Source organism: Cydia pomonella, chromosome 2, assembly GCF_033807575.1.
Source record: "Cydia pomonella isolate Wapato2018A chromosome 2, ilCydPomo1, whole genome shotgun sequence".
Classification (NCBI taxonomy): domain Eukaryota; kingdom Metazoa; phylum Arthropoda; class Insecta; order Lepidoptera; family Tortricidae; genus Cydia; species Cydia pomonella.
Window position 1 is genome coordinate 17,604,620 of NC_084704.1, and position 14,870 is coordinate 17,619,489.

A 14,870-nucleotide genomic window follows, 5' to 3' on the forward strand; every position below is an offset into this window, starting at 1 on the left:
TCGTTTTTACCCACCTAAATGAGTAAATACGGGTACCTAGTTATCGGGTGCTTTGAGTAAATACTGAGTATATACTCAGTATTTACTCATCTCTAACCTAAGTACATGAATATAACATGTTTATCTTATTTGAGTCTTAAAAGCTCAAAAAAATTAACACCGCCAGTAAGGGTGCAGCGTAAAAATTACCATTCGATTATTTTAACTTATTCCACGCCTACAGGATAGACGCGAACAAGTTAGGGATGCAATAACATGTGTACGACCCTTGTAAATATATTTATCAGTAAAAATTAGAAACCAGATCCTGCGTTATGAATAAAAACAATACCGACTATTAGGGGCGAAGTAATCCTAACCGACATTACTCGTTACTCCTAAAATAGAAGTTTATTTACGTCTGCGCCGGCTTCTTTCCTGAGCTCTTTTGATCCCAAACCATTGCGCTTTGATTGATGATTGATTGCACATTATCTGGAAGTCTTTGATTTTTATTTTCCTTTTATTAATAAATCATATCCAGAAACAAAGTCTAAATATACTAACTTACTGTAGGCCGAACCGGCCTTTTATTCTGAAACTCTGCCTACTAACTTATACACGCTCGTCTGCAGTGCGAACGTTTTTTGGTCAGATGACCGATTTTACGTAGTAACCGAAATACTCGCCACTCGACTAAATTACTAACATAATCCGAAGTAGGCTTATGTCAGTTACTCGCATTAACCGGATGTCTAAAAATGTTAGACGCCTGGATGCTTTTTAGGGTTCTGTAATTCAAAAATGTCAATAACCTTTTTCATGTTGGTCTGCCCCACGATCAGCTATTTTTGTTAAACAATACTCATTGAAATATGAAATACCAGTAAGTGTATATCATGAAGTAGGATATACCCTTATTACAGGTATTTAAGGGTATATCCTAATTCCTAAGTCGGAATCCTTCCTTTTTAGGGTTCCGTAGTCAACTAGGAACCCTTATATTTTCGCCATGTCCGTCTGTCTGCCTGTCTGTCTGTCCGAGGCTTTGTTCCGTGGTCGTTAGTGCTAGAAAGATGAAATTTGGCATGGATATATAAATCAATAAAGCCGACAAAGTCATACAATAAAATCTAAAAATTTAATTTTTTTAGGGTACCTCCCCTACACGTAAATTGGGGGTGATTTTTTTTTTTTTTGCTTCAACCCTACAGTGTGGTGTATCGTTGGAAAGGTCTTTCAAAACTAATAGGGGTCTTCAACAAACATTTTTTGATAAAGTGAATATATTCGGAGATAATCGCTCCGAAAGAAAAAAAAAATGTGTCCCCCCCCCCCCCTCTAACTTTTGAACCATAGGTCCAAAAAATATGAAAAAAATCGTGGAAGTAGAGCTTAAGAAATACATTAAATGAAAACTATAGCGGACATGATCAGTTTAGCTGTTTTTGAGTTATCGCAAAAAGTTTCCCCTTCATAGTAAAAAGACTTACTTTAATTAGGTACTGATTATGCAAATTTGCCTATTTGTTTAACTCGCGTGAAAGGTACCGTTTCATCTCTTGGTTAACAATTTACTATACTTTAAGCTCCAGTTTAGCTTATTGTGACGGAAGAGTAACTACGGAACCCTACACTGAGCGTGGCCCGACATGCTCTTGGCCGGTTTTTATTTGAAATCCAATTCGAAGGCAAGTTTTGTCGTAGTTTAAGTACGTAATATATTTTCAGGATTTAGACATGGATGATGACTATGCTATGGACGACGGTGAAGACCTGGACCCAGATGACCGGGAGGGCACCACCGCTAAGACCGTAAGGTTCCCAACCCCTTCGGCTCTGAACCGCCTGGAAAGACTTGGAACTGCCTTTTCAGCCCTGTCTGCAGTGGGTGACACCAGGTCTTTGGCCAGAGAAAGTCCTCAGATTGTGGAGTTGGAAAATGTGGTATCGGCAGTAGACAGCATAGCTGCGACCAAAGAGAGACCCAGGATTTTAGACGATGGTAAGTATTTTGTATACGCACATGCTGAAACCTTTTAACAAACTATATTAATCATCATTTTATTTTTCGAACATTTTTAGCAGCAATTATGATTGAGATTATTTCAGCCATACACTATCATATACCTACTAGTATTTACGAGAAATTCTCGTTGAATAATTCTAATATCATTATCATTCATTATCATCTTATTCCATTATTGAGAATAGCTAGGCGAAATGTGAACGGTTAGGTACGCTCCATTATGTCTTATAATGGCAAGTTTGTTATATTAAATAGTTTGTTATAAGAGCAAAGCTTCTTAGTATAATCTTTTACTGGTTTTTCAGCATCGCTGACAAAACAAGAGCAAGCGGGTGTGGCGCGAGCAGCACGCGCATATTTGTCGGCGATGGTGCCGCGCGGCAAGTGCATCACGCCGCAGCCTCGGTGGTTGTCCGTGCGGCACATGGCCCCCGCATCTGACACCCTGTAAGTATGAAGAGATATGTGGAGGCCTAACGGAGCCGACGTAGTTTCGTTGACAAAGGATAAGATCCTTAGGCCTCATACACACGAGAATTTTAAAAGCGCCTCGTTGACCCGACGATGGCGCTTTTTAACGTTCCTAGTATTTGTACATGTACTTAGGATAGGTAGTAAATTATGAACTTAAATCCAAAATTATTGGCAAGAGCCATTTGTGCTGCGCGAAGGCGAAAAAGTAAACAAAATTATTATTCCCTTTATTGATCAATGATATGTAAAAGTACAGTTTGTGTCCTTTTATTAAGATTGAAGGCTTTCCTGATAAATTATTTAACTAATTTTTGCATGTCGATACGCATATTTGTTTTCTAATGATATATAAAACTTTAATGTAAATCATACAGAGAAGAAGTTATGCTACTTGTTTTGGAGAAAACCGCGATCGTGACACGTCTCACAGACTTACTGCACGCATTCAGTTACTTTTGATATTTTTCACGTCAGCAGTCGAACAAGGGTAATTTGATGTGAAGAGTGAGATAAAATAAAATTCAGGTGACCTTTATATTCTAATGTCATTTCCACGTGCGGGGCCTAATACAAGTTCGAAATATTTGGATTATATTGTCATTGTCCTTTTCACGTCATTAGCAAAAAGAAAGAGACATAAAAGTGCATAATACGTAATTCAACGGTACATTGACAGTTGGGTTAGTATCATTTCATCTAAAAAAAGCAGCTGGTCTAAGTAAGCAACTGGTCTAAAAAGTGTTAAACCTTTATGTTATTATTTGTAATAAGAACACTGTCATGGTTTTAGATATTTGTATTTTGTATATATCTCATTGTGTAAACATGTACTTTACTTATTAAACTATTTCAATAGAATCCACGGATTTCACTCAAATAACAATAAAAAGCAGCTGGTCTAAACAGCAAATTGCCTAAAACGCACCTGGCATCTAGTCTAAAACGCTTCTCGTCTAAAACGAAATTGGTCTAAAACGCTTAAGAGCCCTTATTCCTTGGAGCGTTCTCCGATTTCATGAAATAACGCTCGATAGATGGCGTTGGCGCTCGGTACGCGAGCGCTGGCAACGCGACGCGCGTTTCAATGCAGACAAGAATAATCTTGATAGTTTTCAATATAATTTCAAGCCATATTAGTTTTAGTGTTATATCATATGGGCACTCTTTATTTTATTTTATATGCACAGTAGTCGTGTACAGGATGTACTATAACCCTTGCTCTTTATTCTATCTCTTTCACACCAATGGAAAATGAAATAGATAGTAAACATGCGCTTATGGCTAAATTAGCAGAAAGTCACAGCATGAATTGTATAACTTGAATTGAGTTGGCTACCCAAGAATTGGGTTGGTTGACCCAAGGTGCCTAGCCAAGATGCCAATCGTTTGCGCATATTAGTGCGATAGAGAGACACATAGTGTTTCGTTGTTGTAGCGTAAATGATTAGAATGTTGGCTACGCACCCATGGTGCCTAGCCAAGATGCCAATCGTTTACGTATATTAGTGCGATAGAGAGGCAGATAGTGTTACGTTGTCGTATCGTAAACGATTGGCATGTTGGGTACGCACCCATGCCGCCTAGTCAAGATGATAATCGTTTGCGTATATTAGTGCGATAGAGACTGATATCGTTTCGTTGTCGTAGCGTAAACGATTGGCATGTTGGCTACGCACCCAGGGTGCCAAGCCAAGATGTCAATCGTTTGCGCATAAGATTTGCCCTGACGAGCACCGTCGATCTAGATGAGGTCCAGGGTCTCATGATGGAGTCAGGAGTTGGTCACCAGAACTCCTAATCTACTCATCATAACTCCATCGTGTTTGGGCTCAAAAGATTTGCCTTGACGAGCACCATCGATCTAGATGAGGTGAAGGGTCTCATGATGGAGTCAGGAATTGGTGACCAGAACTTCTAATCTACTCATAATAACTCCATCGTGTTTGGGCTCAATAGATTTGCCTTGACGAGCACCATCGATCTAGATGACGTCCAGGGTCTCATGATGGAGTCAGGAATTGGACACCAGAACTCCTAATCTACTCATCATAACTCCATCGTGTTTGGGCTCCATAGATTTGCCTTTTCGGCCAGAAGTCTGCGCTCGCGATGGTTTCCAGCAGCGGCCGCGGGACGCGCACCACAAACGTTCTAATGTCAGATGTTTATAACTTCAAACTAATGGGCCCTCGCCCGTTCTCTCTCTACCCGTTTTTGTATCAATGTTATTCTACCCCTTCTTATCTTTACTTAAAGGAGGAATTAATTATGTCACAGGTTGGAGCACAACAAGGTGATCCTTTGGGTGCCCTGATTTTCTGCCTAGCTATACAGAAGGCCATTGTCAAGCTCAAGTTTCCGCTTAACGTGTGGTATCTTGACGATGGTACTATTGGGGTAAAGCCGGGCAAAGTTATGGAGGACCTACAGCAGTTGGTACCAGCCTTGAAAGATGTGGGTTTAGAGGTGAACCCAACAAAGTGCGAGCTCTTTACGTGCGGGCCGATGTCGGAATCCCATTTAGACGATTTGGAGTCTTTATTGCCAGGGGTTAGAATGCGATCATTCTAACCCCTAAAATAAGTCAGGGTTATCTTTATTGGGGGCGCCTATTCTTTGTGACCGAGTCGGCGCTGCTCTACAGGTCAAAAGAGATGCTCTCGTTGCTGTTCGGGACCATTTGCTCAATTTGTCATCCCATGTTGCCTTGACTCTGTTGCGGAACTGCTTTGCCACGCCTCGAATGACTTACATCCTTAGAACATCCCTAACATGGAAATTTGTTAACGAGGCAAAGGATATCGATCGTGAGCTCGGGGTGACTTTGGAGATGGTGTTGAATATGGAGCTGAGCAATACACAGTGGGTTCAGGCTGCTCTTCCCATAAGGTATGGTGGTTTAGGGATACGCGCGGTTGAGGGGTTAGGACTAGTCGCATTTCTTGCATCAGCTCACGGGGCTGCGGATCCTGCTGCTCGCATTTTCCCCGAATATGGTGGCAATTTTCCGGTCCCGTACGTTTCTGATGCGCTTGCGCAGTGGTCGGACACTCTCCCCAGCGATAAGCGGCCTGACAACCCAGCTATCCAAAAACAATGGGATGACATATTGAGCAAGCATGTTTATGATTCGCTGTTGAGTGGTGCATCGGGTGTTGACCCTGCGCGCCTTAAAGCCCTTGAACGGGCTGAGTCTGGGGCGTGGTTACATACCTTGCCTTCACCTCAGCTTGGGACGCTCTTGGATAGTGATTCGTTACGAATATCAGCGGCTCTTAGGCTGGGGGCAAGAGTATGTGAGGCTTATCGTTACCGTTGCGGGATAATGGTTGAGGAAAATGGGCACCACGGCCTTAGTTGCCAGAGGTGTGCTGGGCGGTTCCCGACACATCACTCAATTAACGAGATCGTGCGGCGGGCCTTGGTATCGGCTAATGTGCCGTGTGTTTTGGAGCCGCCGGGGTTGAGTCGCACAGACGGTAAAAGGCCTGATGGACTAACCTTAATTCCATGGCGAAGGGGGCGCTGCCACTTATGGGATGCCACTTGTGCCAGCACTTTCGCTGCATCCCATTTGAGGCACACCACAAGTTGTGCTGGCTCAGCAGCGGAGTCCGCGGCAAAGTCTAAGCACGCAAAGTACTCTGCGTTGGAATCAGCTTATGACTTTGTGCCGGTGGCTGTTGAGACAGCGGGGCCTTGGGGTTCAGAGGCTCGTTCCTTTTTCAGGGAGTTAGGGCGTCGCCTGCGAGAGAGGGGCTGCGATCCTTACTCTGGGTGGTATCTGGTTCAACAGGTCTCCATTGCGGTTCAGCGAGGAAACGCAGCGGGAATAATGGGGACCTTTGAGCCAGGTACGATCCAGGGGGGATTATTTTAGATTTAGTTTTATAGTTTGTAGATTAAATGTTATTTTATTTATAATTAATTTTAACGTTATTTTGTTATATGTTAATCATTTTTAGTTGGTTTTATTAATGCAGTGGACGAAAACTAGCTCATAGGCGGACGAAAACTAAAATAAATATACCTAATAATAAATGTACCTACCGACTTCAAATTTCATAATATATTATGCGCATAATATTCTTTGGCCGTATATAAAGAGTAATGTCAGATTTTTATACCTGCAAACTTAATAATATTCAATACGACGAACAGATGCTTCTACTAATGTTGAAAATCCTAACATTGAAATGACTATAATTTAATTTATGTTATAATTTTAGGCTGTATAAAATGACGTAACTTCGCTCGCTGTTTGTAGTTTAGTGTAGTTTGTTTGTAGGGCCAGAGAGCCTAGCCAAGATGACAATCCTTTATAGAAAACGAAACAATAAAACGCTATCATTTATATACATTTTTACGGTTCTCTTAGTGTTCCGTTTGGTTTTTTTGCAAACGATTATCATCTTGGCTAGACTCCCAGGTCAGAAATTTTAATAGCTCAGTTGAGTACCTTCACAAAGACGAACTGTTTTCATAAAAGCAGGTTGGGTTTGGTTCGAACTGCGACCCCGACCGCATTCGTAGTATAATTTAGGCTATACGAGTTATGCGTATAGAAGGATTCAACATAAGAATCTTATGATATTTAACCTGTAGGATGGAAATTTCTTAGACAATTAAGTATATGCGCATACAAAATTAAGGATATTCAAATTTAGGCTATACGGGTTATGCGTATAGATAGAAGAATTCGACTTAAGAATTTTATGACATTTCAACGGTAGGATGGAAATTTATTAGACAAGTGTACGCGCATAAAAAAATAGGATATACGAATTTAGGCTATACGGGTTATGCGTATAGAAGGATTCGACAAAAATCGAAATTCGAAATTTTATGACATTTAATCTGTAGGGCGACAATCGTTTAGACAAGTATTATGCACATAAAAATTAGGATAATCAATTTATTCGGATCAATAGTTATGCCAACGGTTGTTATGCCAAGACTCGTTATATGAAATTAAATTAAGCAAGAAAATTGTATGCGTTCCAATATAGACCCAGACCTGCTCAAGGTGTATCCAGCGATTGAGCGAACCAGCACAATATGACCTGGAGACACGTATAACCTTCGCTTAACTGCTCAACTGCTCCGTGAGCCATATGAAGACACCCTAGGCTGCGTGTTTTTGTGATTATAATGGTCATAATGGAGCGCATGTACATAGTATACTTTGTTTAGACACTGTAACTGAATCCTTAAGGTACTACCCATTGTATAATTATGGAGTGCGCTCGCATTGGTTTACCTTAGCGTTGATCACAGGTGCGCTTGATGAATGTAAGAGTACATTAAGAGTCCCCGGCAAGCTCGGCCGAATTTCAACTTCCCATACAAACAAAGATTCATTCGCATTTTAAAACTGCGAGTTGGATTGTAATGAAACTTTGCAGATACAATGTCATGAGGTAAATCTAGGTCTGTAACTAGTTCATATAGCTCCAGTTTTTTTAAACAAAAGATATAGAGCCAAAACAAGTTTTGTTTGAAAAACTAAAATTCGCTGTTTTTTCTATGAGGCTACATAAACTAATTACAGGACTAGATATACCTTATCCTATTGTAAATTTATTCAAAGTTTCAGAGAAATCTAGCTAGTTGTTTTAAAATCAGAGCATAACTACCTACGTTTGTACGGAGAACCGGCGAGCTTGCTATTAGGGACCCTTAAAGCACGTGCGATGCCCTGGTTGGCTATAAGATTTTACCATCCCTTCCTAGTGCATTGTGCTTGCCATAGTATTGGACGAATCGAAACAGACAAGTACAGTGACCATATTTTTAGTTTTTGAAGGAAAAAATTGCCAAAAAAAATTAAATAATAAAAGTACCACTTTTATTTCAAGTGTGTTGTACTGTTGATCTATAAATTCTATAATGACATATTCAAATATGGCTAACTGGTCAAATCCTGCTAATGTTAAAATATATTCCCCTTAACATCAAATTTACTGAAGATACTATATATATATATATATATATATATATATAAGAAACTATCCTTTGATAGTTCATTAAAAAAACATCGAATTGCGCCGCGGGACGTGCTCCTAAGCCCTGTGTTCCAAGTCCAATGTAAGAACTTCGCTTCGCTCGCTCGTCGTCGCGTCGTATCGGTGTCGTTCTTTGAATATATACCCACTATATAAATTAGGAGTGTCTTTTCAGAAGGGCTTATTTCCACTATAAACTTTTTTCGGGATATCAAGAAAAACAAATCCACGGTTTTCATTTCGTAATTTATATTTTATATTCGATATTTTTTTGTACTAACGTCAGTTGACATAAATGCTATGGCACTGCATACGTCTAGATAATTATGTAACTTACTATACAATTCCAGAATTAAGCACTTTTGATGCGAACTTCAGGAATAAGGCACCACTGCATTGATAGATTAAAAAATATGGAAATAGGCCCTTTTGAAAAGGCATTCCTCAAGTAAGCATCTCCATACCTCTTTTCAACTCATGTTATTAAATTCAGTATTTATTTGGTACCGTTTCAGATACCGGCCAACTTGCGTGCTGCTCCACCGCTGCGCCGCCGACACGGGCTGCTGCCACAACGAGGAGCAGGTCTGCGCGCCCGTGGAGGGCCAGTACGTCATTATCCCCCTATACGTGAGTACGAATATACTACATATATGCACTATAGGCTGCTGCTTGTTATTAAGTGAGCTTGTTACTATCTGATGAATGTGCTCCAGGAAGCATAACTGATTAGCTTACTTTTTTTAGTTTATATCATAAAATTTTACTAAAGCTTATATTAAACGTTACGTTATAAGAATCGTTCCTGACATTACGTGACAACATACTATAAGTATATCAGATGCATCTCACACGTGCACTTCTCATTTTCCAGTTAAGAAAACCAAGTGGGCTCATGGTAGCGCGCATGCAGTTCTTCAACCACACCCGCTGCGCCTGCGTTTCCCAAGAGACATTGCAGACTGTCCCACGAGCACCTCGCCGACACTTTCCAGAGTACCACAGTCAGGGCCAGGAGAACTATAGTCTCAATCAGGAGAACACCATCCAAGACAGGCAAGACAAGCGCCAGGTTGGACCACTAGAAGCGAGAGAAAGACAGGAAGAGATGGAGAGCACGAGTGCGAGCGCGAGCCAGAGTGATTGGCCCACGCAAGAGCCTAAGCAGGAAAGCGAGACCGCTGCGCCACCACAGCTAAAAAGGTATTTCTTGCAGTATTTGCCAACGATACATAGATCATCGCAGCATACAGTTGAATTCACAACAAGTTAGCTCAACATTAGAACAACATTTTTCATTGTACTAAATTAAGATTCGATCTACTTAGTTTATCCGAACATCATTGGTTTTAAATTAAAAAGGCATAGAAGCGCGGTTTGTTGAAGTATATTAAACATCAGGGTGCTTTTTGTATGGCTTTTTGGGTTACTCTACTTCAAAGATTTACAGTTTTTAAGTACTGTACCGCTTCCTTGGTTAAAGTAGTAAAATCCTCCACTTGCCCATGGTATTTGGTTAGAGGACAGTCAAATATCGTGTGGTGTACGGTCTGCTGGGGTGCTCCACACGCTCCACACCGACATACTGGTGATTCACACCAGTTCCATTTGTGCCATAAATAAGCACAGTTCCCAACTCCCGTCCTTATCCGATTCTGATCTGATTAGGGTGCTTAGCCAATCAGAATCAGAAGGACTTGCAGCGCCGGCGCGAATGTATCTCTCTCTCTCTCTCATTTTTCCAGATGCACCTGCCCGACGTTATTCTTAGCCCGCGCGTCTGACGCCGGCTGCGTCTGCGTGTGCGACTGGAAGGACTTGCAGCGCAGGCGCGACTGCATCTCTCTGTCCCGCGGACGCGAGCACTTTGGTCTGAGAGACCGAGTGTGCGTGGGCACTGGCGATTGCAACCCGCCCACTTGCGAATACGGCGCGTATGAGAGGAACTTTGGAAGGTGCCCCCTTAAGAGGTTTAGGAGGGGCAGGTTTAAGCCTGGGAAGTACTTAGACAGAACGTTAACGGGAAGTTAGATGTTATTCACATTTTTATTGGGTTTTTCAAATTTCCATCTAATAAGTAGATACCAGTAAATGTAACAGAATGTTGTATTAAAACCAAACAATTTTATCGATCATAGATGAAACCAGAAATAAAAGGTAATTTATATTTATTTTCTTTCGTTAACTTTCTTATACCTTAATAATTTTTGTGATTTAATAATTTTGAGCCGTGAATTGACGCCAGGGGATAGTAATTTATGAAACATTTCCCAAATCTGTAAACCTCCTACTACTATTATTTTCGGTAAATGTGAAAGTCTGTTGCGGAAAGAGTCGTGAATTTTATGGGAACCAATACATTTTACATTTCTGTTTCCGCACAGACTCTTTATTTGGTTATTTGTAAGTTTTTCCCTCCATAATGAACTTACTTACAACAAAGATAACTGTACGCTTATCTACAACTATGTACATGAAATAATATAAACGCCAACGAATACCCTACCGCTAATTTTGAATAATATGATTTGGAATGTTCTCCAGTGAAAACACTTTATAGTTAGGGCGGCGAATAGGGGAATTTTCGGTAATACTCGAGCGTGGCAGTTTAAGATATGAGAGATACCTTAGACCTAATAGAACAACCTTGTAAAGTATTTAGCTCTATATGTAGTGACGCGCGCCTAGGATAGACGATCAGATTAGTAAAAAAAAATCGATAGTCTGAAATACTCGAGCGCGCCAGATTAAGATATTGGGGGTTGATTTTAGTGTTTTAAGACTAAATTTAACTAATCTGACGATAAGTCCTTGACGCCGCCGAGTTATAGGGTCGCGAACTTGTAAAAAAAAAACGTTAATCCGGCATTCTCGAGCGCGATTTTAATTTTTTTTATTTTGAAGAATATAATCTAAAACTTACTAAAAATACAAAATCTGCCAGTTTCCGCATGACCGGAAGTGTGGAGGAGCCATTTCATCTTCCGAAAAACGCGTTGCGGCATATAAGTCGCGAACGATACATTTTACAAAAAAAAGTTTAAATAAACAAAAAAGGTAATTTTATTTTACACAAAAAAGGTCTCTTTACATTTTTGTCCAAAGTTAAAACTTTTTGACTTGAAGCATCATAAAAACTCAAACTCCCGGTTTTTTGAGTATATCTCGAAAACTGAGGGTGTTAAAAAAAATTGATATGAAATAACGATGATTAAATTATGTGACTTATTATATGTCAAAATTTTTTTTTTTTTTTTCTAAAGCTTCTCGACAATTTTCGAATACGAATAAATGAAAACGAATACGAATGAATGACGATAAGGACTACCACATCAGCGGTCCTCAGCAAATCCGATTAGTAGACTTTGCGAAGGACTTGAAAAATATCAAGTTCAAAGAAGCTCTAGTCAAGTTTTTCATTGATCTTTGGAATAGTCAAGAGATGGCCGTTATTATTCGCAACAAAACAATCTATTTGAACCACGACTTGTGCTACGTCTTCAAAGTCGTCGATGGAATAGTGCAGATAACAATCGATGATAAGCTCTTATGCTCAAGTCACGAAGAAGCCGACACGAAGACAGTTTTCCTTGCCTGTCAATTGCCACAAGGTTCTACAACAATCATTCGAACATCAGACACAGATATTCTGGTCATTGTGTTGGCCAATGTGGAGCATTTGAACGAATCGGTTAGAGTGTGGATGGATCTCGGAGTCGGTAATGCACGTCGCTATATAGATGTTTCGGCACTGTCAGTTCAGTTAGGCTCAATGCTTTCACGCGCACTGCCTGCTTTCCACGCTTTAACAGGATGCGATTTTAATCCAGCATTGTATAAACGAGGCAACAAGAGACCTTTTGATATTTTGAAAAAATCTGAGATCTTTCAAAAAGCGCTCGGTGATGTAGGGTCGATCGTTGTGATATCCAAACAACATTACATCTACATTTCATCTACATTTACGTTGGTTGCATCTATCGCTTTATTGTCATTCTTAAAATCCCCGTTTTATCAAGGAGAAAGAAAGGAAAAAAAAGAAACCAAAAAACCTTTTTCGGTCAGATTAAGAGAACCCACCAACATTTTTGTCAGATTAAGAAAATATGCGTTCAGGATACCGAGATAAACCTCCCCTATGAAAATCTGACGCGCTCGAGTATTTCAAAAAAACTTTATTTTTTTGCATTTTCAAAAATTCATCGTAACTTATCGTCACGCCGAAATCGTCAGTTTTTTTAAAGGGAGCTTCCTTGGGGCCTACTTAACACTCCTTCCGAAAATCTGACGCGCTCGAGTAATTTTTTTTTTTGCATTTTTGACTACTTTATATTCCTACCCCCACCACGCAAACCGGCAGATTAGTATACCGTTGTTATCAGAGGCACTTGGGGCATACGTAATATGAATATCTGACGCGCTCGAGAATGCCCAAGTAACTGTTTTTTTTAACATTTTTGAAAAACCGTACACGCCAAACCCACCGCTAAAATGGTGTTTACCATAAGAGCTTTTCTTTTCGAAATTATTTTATCTTTCGATTTTGATAGGTCTCGACGGCGCCGTTGAATTACGCCATTTAGCTACCTCGCCTCCCTAACTATTAGGAAGTATGTAGGTAGTCAGTTTCCTAACTTTACCAGTATGAAAGAGAATAGGTAATAGTATTTAGGTAATAGTATAAGAAGGGTCAAAAAAGGCGAGTGGCGTGAGTTACAATGTGAGCCGGAGCCGAAGGCGTAGGCGAACATTGTAAAGGAATACGCCACGAGCATTTTTTGACCTACTTATACAACGTTGCATACAATATTTTTCCTACGAGTCAACAAAAATAAATCTTAATTTAGGTAAACAAAGCAAAAGTAGGTATATAGCCAAGACGCGCGAGCATACCTTGTTACCCGCCCGGCCCGCCCCGGCCGGTCGGCGACACCTTCTCGTAACTCATGAGGCCCTGGTACTTGCTACTTGCTAAATTAAATTTTTGGACAGTTTTTTCTCAATTTTGGCCACCGTAGCCTACGGAGACTAACAAGCAACGCTAAGCGGTCTTCGTAGTCTATGGGTGTTGCTATATTACGGGTGTCACATGCGTGTTTCTGACTTATGAAGTAATTATTTTTACTATGCAACCAAATGAATATTTTGTAAGTTGGCAGCAATGCACTTAGTTTAAAACTGTATTCGTTTTGGTTTTGTTAGGTTGGTAGCCATTAATCGCAGTAACGTTATAGCGATTAAAAGCACAAGAGCTTTTATGAGGAATAGACAATATAGACTTTTCTTGAAACCTTTTATATATGTTCTTATATTCGTGTTAATGAATGCATAAATGACAGATAACAGTAGAGGAGTAGGAAAAATCTCTTAGGTAATCTACTAAGGTGGGTAACATACTAATAGGTATTTAGTAGGTATACGAAAACAATTTTATTTGTATTAATATTGTCATTTTTATTTATTCATTCTTAATAAATGTAAAATATGCATATTATTGTATTATGGTTGTTTAAGGATCTTTAGTTATGTATAATGTATTCTTGTGAATAAATATAAGTTTACTGTTTACTCTTAGTTGTAAATATATTTTTAATAAAACAATAATTAACTTTGTGTTTGTTTCAATGGCTTTAAATTTTAAATAGAAATATTCCTCGCCAGTTAAGTAGTATCTGTTAATCTGCAGTTCCTGTAATGTGACCAATATTGAAGCTTATATGTGAGGATTAGAAAAGCCTCTTAATACGGATTCGTCAGAAACCAAAATCGTAAAAACATATCACAGCTCTACAAAAAACATATTTTCTTTTGTTGCCCTGGATATCTCTGCGAATTCCTATGTTTTCAAGTGCACAGTTTACGAATACATTCATAAAAGTAATGAATGTGCTCTAGTTTTTATGATTTTAGCGTATTTTTAACCGACTTCAAGATTTCAAAAGGAGGAGGTTCTCAATTCGGTTGTATGCTTTTTTTATGTTTGTTACTTTATATCCGTTAGTTTTGAACCCATTTTGAAAATTATTTTTTTGGTTGAAAGTATATGTATACAGTTTGGTCCCGTTCTTATCAAAACTCAGTTCTGATGATGGAATCCATGAAGAATCGAGGGAACTCTTCAAATGTGAAAGTCATAAATGTAGTGATTTTTGTATTTTCATTCACAAATCAAGCATTCGATGAAGTGGAACTGCTGGTGCTGATCAGAATGAAACTCTTCAATGACGCATTGTTCCGGCTTGGCGATTTGTCGTCTTCGTTATGTTTGTTAAGCAAATTAGGTTTTCAATGACTATTTTTTGCCAAGCTCAAGATCTGATGGTAGAATCTATGAGAAATCGAGGAATTTTCTTTAACAAATCAAGCGTTTACATTTAATAAAG

The 14,870-nt window shown here is 39.5% G+C and overlaps 1 protein-coding gene across 1 annotated transcript in view; it reads left to right on the plus strand.

Moving 5' to 3' along the window:
- The window catches only part of LOC133515549 (uncharacterized), a 33,001-nt gene extending 18,893 nt beyond the window's left edge, over positions 1-14,108 (plus strand). Inside the window, exons 2-6 of the mRNA XM_061848100.1 lie at positions 1,711-1,984; positions 2,314-2,455; positions 9,003-9,117; positions 9,362-9,690; positions 10,233-14,108. Of these exons, the coding sequence (XP_061704084.1) occupies positions 1,711-1,984; positions 2,314-2,455; positions 9,003-9,117; positions 9,362-9,690; positions 10,233-10,518 (1,146 nt within the window). The 3' untranslated portion in view covers positions 10,519-14,108. The remainder of the gene's footprint in view (positions 1-1,710; positions 1,985-2,313; positions 2,456-9,002; positions 9,118-9,361; positions 9,691-10,232) is intronic.
- The last annotated feature ends 762 nt before the right edge of the window (positions 14,109-14,870 follow it).